General features: G+C 52.1%; 4 protein-coding genes across 4 annotated transcripts; 3 read left to right on the forward strand and 1 right to left on the reverse strand.

Moving 5' to 3' along the window:
• Positions 1-23: 23 nt before the first annotated feature.
• K489DRAFT_391903 (ATP synthase F1, beta subunit) lies at positions 24-2912 on the forward strand. Its single transcript, XM_033606715.1, has 8 exons — positions 24-246; positions 325-485; positions 548-633; positions 699-1058; positions 1113-1259; positions 1315-1331; positions 1698-1731; positions 1783-2912. Exons 1-8 carry the CDS (start codon positions 236-238, stop codon positions 2512-2514), a joined length of 1548 nt encoding a protein of 515 aa, XP_033464440.1. The 5' UTR covers positions 24-235; the 3' UTR covers positions 2515-2912.
• A 235-nt stretch (positions 2913-3147) lies between these two features.
• Positions 3148-4572, reverse strand: K489DRAFT_375499 (S-adenosyl-L-methionine-dependent methyltransferase). Its single transcript, XM_033603699.1, has one exon. It carries the CDS (start codon positions 4498-4500, stop codon positions 3367-3369), a length of 1134 nt encoding a protein of 377 aa, XP_033464441.1. The 5' UTR covers positions 4501-4572; the 3' UTR covers positions 3148-3366.
• Positions 4573-5277: 705 nt separating this feature from the next.
• K489DRAFT_386007 (UV excision repair protein Rad23) lies at positions 5278-6581 on the forward strand (the record flags this gene model as incomplete). Its single annotated transcript, XM_033606188.1, has 3 exons — positions 5278-5496; positions 5558-6403; positions 6462-6581. The coding sequence occupies 3 exons, from the start codon at positions 5278-5280 to the stop codon at positions 6579-6581; spliced, it is 1185 nt and encodes a 394-aa protein (XP_033464442.1).
• A 1063-nt stretch (positions 6582-7644) lies between these two features.
• Positions 7645-11566, forward strand: K489DRAFT_375501 (uncharacterized protein). Its single transcript, XM_033603700.1, has one exon. It carries the CDS (start codon positions 8114-8116, stop codon positions 11387-11389), a length of 3276 nt encoding a protein of 1091 aa, XP_033464443.1. The 5' UTR covers positions 7645-8113; the 3' UTR covers positions 11390-11566.
• The last annotated feature ends 754 nt before the right edge of the window (positions 11567-12320 follow it).

Below are 12320 nucleotides of genomic sequence, written 5' to 3' on the forward strand. Positions count from 1 at the left end.
ACACCCTACCTACCTAGGTAGATAGACAACGACAGCTCCCAGGCTCCATTGAGAACACATTTCGCCGTGACCCATTGAAGAGCACGTTCCTCAAAAAACTCGGGCCATGGGCCTTGGCAGTCGGCCCGTGCGCTAAGCTCCTCCCTTCTCTCCCGACTTCTTCCAAACAGCACTGCAGCTCACCAGCTCTCGACGAAAACTCACCCCATCAACCTCCATCATCATCACCTCCACGATGCTGAAGAAGTATGTTCCATCTCCATCAATAGTTCATTGGATCTCTGTGTCGCAATTGGCATCAAAAACGTACTGACTGAGCTACAGCGGCATCGCCCGGTCGCTGCGCGCCTCTGCCCTGCGCAAGCCTGCTTGCCAGCGCGCCTTCCAGCCAAAGACCTTCGTCCCGGCTATCTCTCAGCGCTTCGCTTCCACCGAGACTGGCCAAACTGGACGCATTCATACAGTCATTGGCGCTGTCGTCGATGGTATCGCCTCTCACGCCTACACCGAAGCCTCGAAGGATTTGCCGAGCTAACAATTTCATCAGTCAAGTTCGATGGCGACTCACTTCCTCCGATTCTCAATGCCCTCACCACCGACAACCAGGGCAACAAGCTAGTGCTCGAGGTCGCCGTACGTCTCGAAGAGTTGGGTTGATGCAATACATGCCGAGGTTGGATGCTGACCAGAAACTTTAGCAACATTTGGGAGAGAACGTCGTGCGATGCATTGCTATGGACGGTACCGAGGGTCTCGTTCGTGGTGCCAAAGCTGTCGACACCGGTAACCCCATCCTGGTTCCCGTTGGAAAGGGCACGCTCGGTCGTATCCTGAACGTCACTGGTGACCCCATTGATAACCGTGGCCCGGTCGAGCACACCCAGAAGCGATCCATTCACGCCGATCCTCCACCATTCACCGAGCAGTCCACCTCCGCCGAGGTCTTGGTCACTGGTATCAAGGTCGTCGACCTCCTCGCGCCTTACGCCCGTGGTGGTAAGATTGGTCTTTTCGGTGGTGCTGGTGTCGGCAAGACTGTGTTCATCCAGGAGCTCATCGTACGTATTATTGATCTGGCCTGAATTGGTGCCCAAGATTGACCTGTCCTACAGAACAACATCGCCAAAGCTCACGGTGGTTACTCTGTCTTCACCGGTGTCGGTGAGCGTACCCGTGAAGGAAACGATCTTTACCACGAAATGCAGGAGACCGGTGTCATCCAGCTTGACGGAGAGTCAAAGGTCTCCTTGGTCTTTGGAGTAAGCCGCAAACACCTCTCAAAGTTATTACCATATGCTAACAATTGACCCCCAGCAAATGAATGAACCTCCGTATTTCTCCCCAATTTTCCTTTGCAATCCATGGCTGCGTTCGTTTCAAAAAAACCACTTCTACACAACCTTTTTTCCTGGGGAAAGTTCTGGGTGGATGTACCAAAATCCTGGAGTTGTGATGCGGTGACTCGGGCGGAGGAACTTGTGTCCGCGCCGTGGTGAACTTCACTTCTCCGGGTTGGATGCATCACCTTGCTGTTTTGCCTCACCCCGCTACCTTGCCTCACCTCGCGATCCTCCATCACTTCGCTGTTTAACCTCACCTCACGATCCTGCATCACTTCTCTGTTGAGCCTCACCTTGCTATCCCCGTGATCCAACATTGCCTTGCTATTTGGGAAAACATGCTGACTTTCATCACAGGGGAGCCCGTGCTCGTGTCGCCTTGACTGGATTGGTAAGTGTATTCTTCAGACCCAATTTCTACTCTCATTTCTGACTTTCAAAGGCCATCTGCGAAGAGTTCCGTGACCAGGGTCAGGACGTGCTTCTCTTCATCGACAACATTTTCCGATTCACCCAGGCCGGTTCCGAAGTGTCCGCTCTTCTTGGTCGTATCCCATCTGCCGTCGGTTACCAGCCCACCCTAGCCGTGGACATGGGTCAGATGCAGGAGCGTATCACTACCACTCGCAAGGGCTCTATCACATCCGTCCAGGCCGTCTACGTGCCCGCTGACGATTTGACCGATCCCGCCCCCGCCACCACCTTTGCTCACTTGGACGCCACCACTGTGCTTTCCCGAGGTATCTCAGAGTTGGGTATTTACCCCGCCGTCGACCCTCTGGACAGCAAGAGCCGTATGTTGGATCCCCGTGTCATTGGTCAGGACCACTACAACACCGCTTCCCGCGTGCAGCAGATGCTTCAGGAGTACAAGTCCCTCCAGGACATCATCGCCATTTTGGGAATGGACGAACTCAGCGAGCAGGACAAGCTCACTGTCGAGCGTGCCCGTAAGCTCCAGCGTTTCCTCAGCCAGCCTTTCGCCGTCGCCACTGTCTTCACCGGTATTGAGGGCAAGTTGGTCGAGCTCAAGGACACCATCGCCTCTTTCAAGTCTATCATGAACGGTGAGGGTGATGACCTGCCTGAGGGTGCTTTCTACATGGTCGGCAACTTCGCCGAGGCCCGTGCGAAGGGTGAGAAGATCTTGGCCGACCTTGAGAAGTCATCGTAGATTTCATCAATCGGATGAAGTGGTGAACAATGTGGCTGAGGTCCGACTTTCTGATTTTTGGCGCCCCCACTGTACAGAATTGAAGTGCCAAAGGGAAGGAAGGCCTAATTGAGAATTGTCTGTATCCCTAGATCTCGAAAGCGAAATTTTTCCTTTGTGCGCAAGGATGTGCTGTAGTACATACGATGGTGCTTCTGGTGTAAAACAGCTATGAAATCCTTCACACAATGTAAGATGGACTTACTCTTGGCGATCTGCCACGCCATCGGGAAGTGTCTGTGAGGTTACTCTGCTTGTGATGGGGTCGGCAAGATCCGTCTCCATGTTCGGATACAACAAAACAATGCCTTGAATGCGGATGTTTACGACAATCGCATCAAATCAAAGATTCTTCTGTGATCATCAGAATTCCTCCTGCAAAACCGCATGACCAACACGTGCACTACGCTCATAGTAGATAATTCTCTTTCCACCGAGGCAAAACTCGCCTTGATCTTCTCCCGGGTAGGTGACTAGATGACAACGCTCATGTTTGTGATAAGGACTGCGTGATCTTTGTCACCTAAGACTCCAGATCACAGGCCTCCTCGAACTTAATTCTATAGCCGATAGACCCATGTCACACAAACGGAAGGAACTTGTCACGTTCGGACCCAACTTAGGTCGAATGAGCTTTCAAACAGGTGATAGAAAGTGATCATTTGACCGGTCTACTGTGTGTCAAGACAGCTCACAAGGCAATGTTAGTATTCTCACCGATCGGGAAGGTCGCAAGGTCATGGAGCACACGAATCTCATATTGCGAATTGTTTCTCTGCTGGTGACTTTGCTTTCATGCTGTTGGACATACAATTACTGCTCGTGAACAGTGACAGATCCTGGTGTGCTAGGTGAACGCTGACGTCTTGCGAAGACGGATCTCCCATTTCCCGATCCGCGCACTTTCACGTCTGTATCTCCCAGTCGAGCGTTTTCATCGAGAAGTGAACCTTCACCAGGCTCATCTCGCCAGATTTCAATTTCATCCCAGATGCCCTGCTTGGTCATCAAGGAAGCGACTCGCTGTGCCTGCGCCATGTCTGCGACTTCGAATAGAACGATCTTGACGCCAACCTGCAAAGCCAGTTCCAGCAGTCTCGGATAGAAGCGATCTCCAATTTCCACGTCACTCATTGTAGGCAGCGAGGACGGAACCAGCGCTAGCGGAGGCTCAAACATCCTCACCGATCGAGAAGTTGTGCGTTGAAACTCCTGCGGGGATATATACGGAGGATTGGCGATCAGTATGTCAAAGTCGTCTCGACCATCATCAAGCTGCAACCTCTCTAATGCTTCCAGGATCGGGGGTGGGTCAGAAGTAGCCCCGTTCGCTGTAGTATTCAGCACGTCCGCCTGCACGAAGCCAATCCTTTGCAAAGAACGCCTGCGTGCTACGGAGTCATCGCCAACATTGCTTTGGTCGGCAATACGATGGATCAAATTTTCCCTAGCTATACTCAAGGCTACTCCAGAGACATCGATGCCAACGATTTCGAGCGCGGTGTTCGTTCTCGGTCGCTCGGCGTAGAACTCATGGTGGAACAGGAGAGGAATACAACCGGTTCCAGTGCAAAGGTCGAGCACGCGCAGGGCCGATGAACGATCTTGTTCGATGCTCAAAATCTTCACGAGATGCGTGACAGATGCGGCAGTCTCCTCACGAGGAATCAGCACGCCAGGCCGACATCTAATCTCAAGGGCGCCGAAGAATTGACTCTCCAGAATGTATTGAAGTGGCTCTCCTTGTGCGCGACGGCTGACGTAGGATTCTAGAAGATGACGATGGGTCTTCAGTCCAACTTGCTGAGAGATCTTGATCGAATGCTCTGTCATCCATCGGAGCTCATTTTGAGCCGAGCGGAGGTCTCGACATTGCGGCAGGAGATGAAGGCAGTGCGGACCGATGCGCCGCGCCTGCCATAACGCAGCAGGCCGGATCCGTGGCATTCATTCACTCGTGAGCTTGGTTCTTCAGGTAATTTTGTTCTCTATCCATATAGTGTTCTGGACTGTGTGATTGGCGCTTGAATGTGGAGTAGGCTCACCGCTGGTAACCTTCCATGTGTGAGGGTTCGATGTAAGGAAGGATCATGGCTGGTGAGTTTCCATGTATGAGATACGCTGTATGCAACTCGTTAGGTAGAGCGTGCTCACAAACCTGCATGTCACATTAGCATTAGCCTTTTTACCGCCGAAAATGCCATTTTGGGCACAGTGGTAAGCCGGCGGCAGAAGGCGCGGGCCGCCACTCACAGGTGAGAGGAACACTGAGTATCGGTCAAATCAAATGTTGAGCGTTCACAGCTCAATAAAAACGACACCAGGTCGAGGTGGCCCCTGAAGCCACCGAAAAGCTACCTAATCCTCCGTTTATCCCTCGGCGATAGTATGTGATAAGTCATGAAACTGTACCGTCCGATTGTCCAATTTATGGATGCCTGTATGAGGTCGGTGGTCGTGCCCTTTCAAGCTTCGATTAGATTCCGTCTACTTTACTCGTCATTACCATCACCTGATGACACATTTAAACGTTGCCTCGCCGATTTGAATATTCACCCAACACGTTCCAAGCGTGCTACAACCCGGAGCCGTCATCCAAACACGTACGGCCTCACATCATCGCATCGTGCTGGGAGTTGCGACCGTCATCGATCACCGTTATCAAGAACTTGCCCCACCATTCATTGCTACTTACACGACCGCTGTCGGTAGCCACACTTCAACATGAAGCTCACCTTCAAAGACCTCAAACAACAAAAGTTCATCATCGAAGCCGAGCCAAGCGAAACCATCGCACAATTGAAAGAGAAGATCAGCAGCGAGAAAGGATGGGAACCACAAACACAGAAGCTGATCTTTTCGGGAAAGATCTTGCAAGATGAGAACACTATCGAGTCGTATAATATTGAAGAAAAGGGCTTCATTGTTTGCATGACAACCAAGGTAGGCTCTTACTCTGCAATTGAAAAGAGATTCTCTTGAAAAATTTGCTGACACTGCACAGCCCAAAGTCGTCGCATCAAAACCCGCGGAACCGTCAACTCCTGCGAAGCCTGTGTCGACCCCTGCAGTGCCAGCGGCTCCTGCGCAGTCCTCAACATCCTCGACTACACAACCACCTGCCACGCCTTCACCGGCGCCTGGCGCAGCAGCCACGGCTGGTGGAGCTTTCAACGACCCAAATGCCTTGGCTATTGGCGATCAGCGCAATGCTGCTATCGCAAACATGGAGGCGATGGGTTTCCCGCGCGACCAAATTGACAGAGCCATGCGTGCTGCCTTCTTCAACCCGGACCGCGCTGTGGAGTATTTGTTGACCGGTATTCCCGAATCAGCACCACAAGAACAGCGACCAGCTGCGACCCCCACCGGAGCTGCAGCCCCTGCGCAGCAGCAGCAACCTCAGCAGCAGCCGCAGCAGACCAGTGGAACAAGTGCTCCATCTGCGCCGTCAGGTGACGAGCCTATCAACCTTTTTGAACAGGCCGCTGCGCAACAAGGAGGAGGACGAGGGGCAGCAAGAGGTGCCGGTGGCCTTGCAGGTGCCGGACTCGGTTCGGGTGGTGCTGCAGGAGCCGGGCAAATCGATACGTCAAGTCTTGATTTCCTAAGGAATAACCCTCAATTCCAGCAGTTGCGTCAGGTCGTCCAGCAGCAGCCTGCGATGTTAGAACCCATCCTGCAGCAGGTAGCCGCCGGCAATCCACAGCTCGGGAACTTGATCATGCAAAATCAGCAAGCATTTATGGAGCTTCTGGCCGAGGACACTGGCGATGATGATGTTCAGCTTCCTCCGGGCGCTGTGCATGAGATTCCTGTGACCGAGGAGGAGCGAGATGCTATCGAGAGAGTACGTGTTCATTTCTTGTCGCCATGTTACTAGATTGATTTGACTGACTTTTGAAAAGCTCTGTCGTCTAGGCTTCGATCGCAACATGGCAATGCAGGCCTACTTTGCGTGCGATAAGAACGAGGAGCTTGCAGCAAATTTCTTGTTTGACCAGCCCGACGAGCCTGATGAACAGTAAGCGTAGCACTCGCGCCAGATCGGCAAAGTGTATATGAGAAACGAGATACGGTCATGTGTGCCTAATGATCAAAACCTCACGTGCGGACCACGCCCATGGTAATCCAGCTCCTTTGGCATGCTATGTAGCTCTATCGTCCTCGGATGATGTCCATCTAAGTCGCCCCGATGAACAAATGGTGGCAGAGCTTTGCTCAATTGATCATCGAAGCCATTTGTATGCATAAAGCCTTTGGTGAGATCCTGAGACAAGTGAAGGATAGCCTCTCAATGTGCCATCTGACTCACATATGAGGAAGGAGCACCTTATTGAGTGAACTAATGCACCTAGGTAGGTTCTTGAAAGCATTTGCCTCGAAGCCTTTCAATGTCTACCCAGGCATTGAACGATTTTCACACTCTTCCCACACCTCCATTCGAATAACATTGCCTTGAAAACTTCAGCCTTGCATCGTTTCTGGGATCGGTCAATCGGACGGGGCAGTCCGACTGTTTAATAGAAACGTGCCGGTGTTCCATTCTGCCTTCTCTGCCTAATAAAATTACATACTCTCCCTTTCGCTCGATATGATGAGACTAAAGGCATATATCCTACGCCTTATCTACGTACAAGACTCGTCTAAGCTAAGGTAGAGGTATCCTTCGAAGTACACCTGCACACCGTAAAAAAGTGTACCTTGTAAGATCAGTTATCAGTCATCAAATTGAAGATATGTTGTCTCAGTCATTAAAGTGCCACCGTCCGATACGACCAAGTAATGCCTGTATGAAAACCTCACTTCGGTGTGCAATGACCTTGAATGGGGATCTACGACGCTCGTGATGGACAACAACCATTATTTCAATCGCTACAAGGCTTGATCATGCATGTCCATCATAATGATGAAGCATTCGTTGTCTTCCAATGTTGTGTACTGTTGGCGACTGGCGGTTGTGCACCAAAGCTAGCGGCGGCTGTCATTGGCTGGAAGGCTGGTACCGAGAAGAACAATCTCAAGGGAAGCCGATCGATGTGCATCAAGTCCATCAAGCGACGAGTGTCCTTTGATCTCTCATCGCCGTCAATTCGAGGCATCACCCTTATTACAATGATTTAATGATATTGCTTGCATACCTTGATGCCTTTTCTGCCTATTCGACTTTCATTTGCGCAACACAACCTTTGTGTTGACACGCCCATACGCCTAACATTGCGACCAGATACACACAGCCCGGTCATCGCATCGCTAGTATTGTTGACCACATACCTCGAGCAAAGTAGTAACGCACTCCTCGTGGTCAATTCAAGATTCATACAGTAAATCGAGGGAGCCACAGTCCACAACCTGCATTGTATGACACCCCTCTTGGCTATTGTTGGTCACGTTCTTTTGGCTTTAATCGTTGACCTTCTAGCAGCCCTGGAGTCTTGCCATTGTCGGCTTCGTATCGCGCCGACGCGGCAGTCCAACGGCTCTCGAACACTGACCTCACCATTGATATTGATTTACTCAAATTGATCGCGCGTCGTAGATTTGATTATTTACACTGTCGATGACTAATGAAAAATTGTCTGCTGGAATGAGCAACAGTGGCGCGACTTCCAGACGCCGCACGCCTGGGAAGCCAGGTCGGTTTGAACCTTCCGAGCCGCTTCATATGATGACAAGGAGACACGCCGCGCGAAGCGGCAATGATAACGGTTCACCTTCTCTTAATGGATCTTTCGATGACAATTACAGTCGTCGAGGATCGATCGATGATATAAGGCCGCAAACATCACAGAGTCTTGGCAGTCAGCAATCGGTCAAGGACATTGACATGATGCGCTCGCCTACGCGCAAACGGAAACGATCATCTCAGACGCCACCAGAAACGCCAAACGAGAGACCCGCAATCTTGGACGCTCCTCAACTGATTGTACAGCAATACGACGATAAGCCGAAGGCGTCCGGTATGCAGATCTCCGATCGAGAGAGTGTTGGCAGCGATGAACCAGATGCAGAATTTGGCTCGTTTGTCTTGAAAGCCAAGCCATCGACTGAACTCACGCCAGCGGACTCTGAGGCCGTCTCGCCAATATCTGAAACGTCCAATGCCAACATCTCATTGGCGAGGAAGGTCGAGGAACGCGTGCCGGGAATCGGATTGCCCTTGCAACCTGAGGAGCCAGACGACGTCGATGATGTCGATGAAGGCGCAGATGCTGACGAAATCGACGAGCCCGATGAAGTCGACGATATTGACGATCCTGACGACCAGGCGAAGGGAGAAGGTGATAGTAGATCTCGTCGGAGATTTTATGGCAGACGGCGCGCTGATCATCACGTGCCGGCGATTGAAGCAGCCATGAGACGACAGCTGCAGCTCAAATCGTCATTTCGAGCCATTACGCGTGCACTCAAACCAGTACTGGCGGAGATAGCGCTCAAGACTGTGGAGCAGCTCGAACAAGATCCTACGAAGCACGAGCAAGTGGTCGAATTCACCGGCCACGAGTCAGAAAACGGCGTTGATCAACAAATCGCGATGGCCTTCGAGCGTCGTAAGGCTCAACTGGATGCACAGCTAAAATGGAACAAATTGCAGCTCCAGCGGACTCAATTGGCTGGGCAGGAGATCAGTAGATCAAAATGCGATCTACAGATCGAACAGGCGCGGGAGGAGCATCTAAGCGATCTCGAACATCAATGGCTCGTGTTAGCACGTGAAGCTCAAGTTAATCAACACCAGGAGCCAGCAGAGACTGACGACGAAGACGATGATATAGTGGCGAAGCTGAAGGGTATGGCTTACCGCTGTCAACGCACAACTGCGCTTGACTCCAAGTACGATTCCAGAAGTCGTGTGGCCATCGAGACTCAACGTGCCATAGACGGACTGCAACTTCGGTTCGAGATGTTCGAGATGCTCAGAGATGAAACAGGCGAGCATCATGTGCGCCCAGTCGATTTTACTATCATGGACAATGAACGGCGACAACTTGCAATGGCTCGTCGCGACGCGTGCACGAACATTCAGACAATCCTTGCCGCTTTTGAGGAAGAAGAGCGGATAGCCAAGATTTCCAAGATCCCCGTGATTCCGAACGAGATGGCGCACGGATTACAGCTACTAGGTGACCTCGTTTCGCGGCCAATTTTCGACCGAACACCAGCGTTCCTTCCCCCACCGAGGCATCTGCCCAGTCTCAGCTATGTACAGCCTGGTCAGCATAGTATGCGACCACCTCCCCTACGTCCACCGATACACATGGAGGTGCACGAGCACGACATGTCGCCGCGAACTCAACACTACATGGAACGTCCCACGCATGGCAACACCTATCATGATCACTCTAGACACGGCAGCTTCTCAGATTCATCCCGTCGAGACCTGCATCTTCTGTCTCCGGCGTCCAGCACCAGTCGAGCTGGTTCTTTGGTCCCGCTCGCGATGAAGCTTGCTGAGCACGAGCACGATGCCCACAGAGCAACAATGGCTCCATATCGTCATGCAAGCTATGAGCCCGGTCTGCACCCTGCTGAACGGCCCGACTCCTCATATCGAAGCTCACGAGAAATGGATGAGATGCCGATGGATTATTATCATCGTCGTCAATTCTCATTCGACCATGCTCCAAGACCTTTGCCTCCGCCAGATCGATCTGTGCATGAATTTTCTCGAGGTGGACCACTCGTTATCGAACGCATCGAGCCGCGAGATTCGTTGAGACACGGTCAGCATCGATCTGAGCTGATGGAAGATCCCAGCATCAATGATCAAGCATACCCGCCACATTCGGTGAGATGGGGTGGGCCACAAAGTCCCGAGGATCATGATGCCCGACCAGACGAAAGGCCATCTCCCACGCCGAAGAATGAGCTGTCTCGGGAGGATTCCGACAACAAAGCTCCACCAGCGCGAAACGCTTCCCTGAATCTTTCCGCGGCCGATTTCAACGGCAGTAAGGTACGGGCACCTCGCCAGCCGCGTCACAAAGGCGTCAAGATCAATTTTGGCACAAAAGGCACCAAATCTGAAAGGACAGGTACGACGCGGAGGGCTTCTAAAGCGCAGAATCAGGAAGAAAAACGTCCGTTGGAGCCCAATTCGCCCCGTGAAGCAGGACCGTCGATCCATCGCTTCCGCCTCAACACTGATCAGCGGCCACGAACACCACAGCAAGGCCAGCCATGGCAAGGCTCGCCGCCACGTACTGCTCCACTTCCGCTGCCTCCTAGCGAATACATCTATACATCTCAGTATGGACATACTGCACCGCCACCGATGGGTTTCGGCTATGGACCGCCTCCATATGAGCACCATGCGTCTTACCCTCATCCATACCATCACCACCGAAACGGTGGACCGGGACAAACGTCACAATATTCAGGGCCTCCTCCACTGCCTCCGCCGCCCGGAGGATGGCAGCATCAGCCTCACAGTCCGCTCTATGGAGTTCCTCAGCCTGTGCACCTTGCTTCTGACCCATGGCAGCAGCATCCACCGCCACCGCCACCGCCACCTCCAGGCTACCCTCGAGCTCCATCATCTCGCGATGGCCCACTTTCATCAAGCATAGGACATGCCCCGCCACATGGTAGTCCATACGGACCGAGCCACTTCGGGCAGTATGGGGGGCCTGCGCTCGCTCCGGCCACACCAGACGGGAGGGTCTGGCATGCTGGCTCAGGACCGTCGCACGCACCTGCATTTGCACAACAGCAGAGACAACAGGAAGGAGCTGGCACCAGCACCAGCACCGGCGGCCGGCAACGACGACGCACTAACAGTGATGTGCCAGCCAACTCCAAGTTTCAGCATTGGGCGCCGCGCCGTCGAGAGTGACGTGGCGGGTACTGAGAATACAAGCCAACCAGAATGGAGTTCATTTCTGATTTATATTGCTATCTTCATTGTATCAATCATATCACAGTGACCAATTACACTTGTCTATAGATCTGATTGCCTCACGCGCCAGCTAAGATTCGCGGCCCTCTTAATGAAACAAATGAGTAACACACATGTACAGACATAGCCATGTAATCGATTCAGCAATAGCATCGAACATGAAAATCGTTGAGTTATCAAAGAGCGTTTATGCGAAATGACCCGTCAGACTGGCAAGCCATCTGAGCGGCAATGCAAATAGCTCGTGGTAGATCCCTGTCCAGCCTGCGCGCGCCAATTCACTACCTGGTGGCCTATCCTAATCTTCACTGACAATCCATAGATATTGTAGCCACCGTCATTTGTACTTCTCGTTTGAAGTGCTCACGAAAGGGCGCCGACGATGGTGCAACCCTTTTGATTTTCGGAGAGATTAAAATCACGACGAGGTAAGTTCATGCTGGGATACTTTACACTCGATGGAGGAATACGAACCCAGCGCAAGGACAAAGTTTATTCCATGCCCACGAGGTGCGTGCAGAACTCAGTCAAGAAGAGCGCCCAAATACAACCCCCGGACATGTAGTGATGGGATTATTCATCAACAACGAGGCTCGGCGATTGATCACCCAAATACCACGGATCTGAGCTTTACTTGTTATTTGCTAAGCTATCGAAGCGCTTCATCCTTTTTGAGCAAGCCCTGGGTCTAATGAACGGTGGATGGGCACCAGACACGAGCGTTTATCAGACACAGTGGCTGCTCCAGAGAAGTATACGGGGATTGAGCTGCATGACGGCAAAGAGCCCTGGAGCGTATGCAGTAATGCATGCAAGTCTCGGCGTCAAAATCGATTTTGCATGACAGTACGGCAGATACCGTACCCTA

The sequence above is a fragment of the Dissoconium aciculare genome (assembly GCF_010015565.1).
Source record: "Dissoconium aciculare CBS 342.82 unplaced genomic scaffold K489scaffold_1, whole genome shotgun sequence".
In the NCBI taxonomy this organism is placed as follows: Eukaryota; Fungi; Ascomycota; class Dothideomycetes; order Mycosphaerellales; family Dissoconiaceae; genus Dissoconium; species Dissoconium aciculare.

Coding starts and splice junctions, on each gene's coding strand:
- K489DRAFT_391903 (XM_033606715.1), top strand. Junction 634..698: donor AGCTAGTGCTCGAGGTCGCC/GTACGTCTCGAA, acceptor CAGAAACTTTAG/CAACATTTGGGAGAGAACGT. Junction 1,059..1,112: donor TGTTCATCCAGGAGCTCATC/GTACGTATTATT, acceptor CCTGTCCTACAG/AACAACATCGCCAAAGCTCA.
- K489DRAFT_375501 (XM_033603700.1), top strand. CDS start 8,114: ATGACTAATGAAAAATTGTCTGCTGGAATGAGCAACAGTGGCGCGACT.
- K489DRAFT_375499 (XM_033603699.1), bottom strand. CDS start 4,500: ATGCCACGGATCCGGCCTGCTGCGTTATGGCAGGCGCGGCGCATCGGT.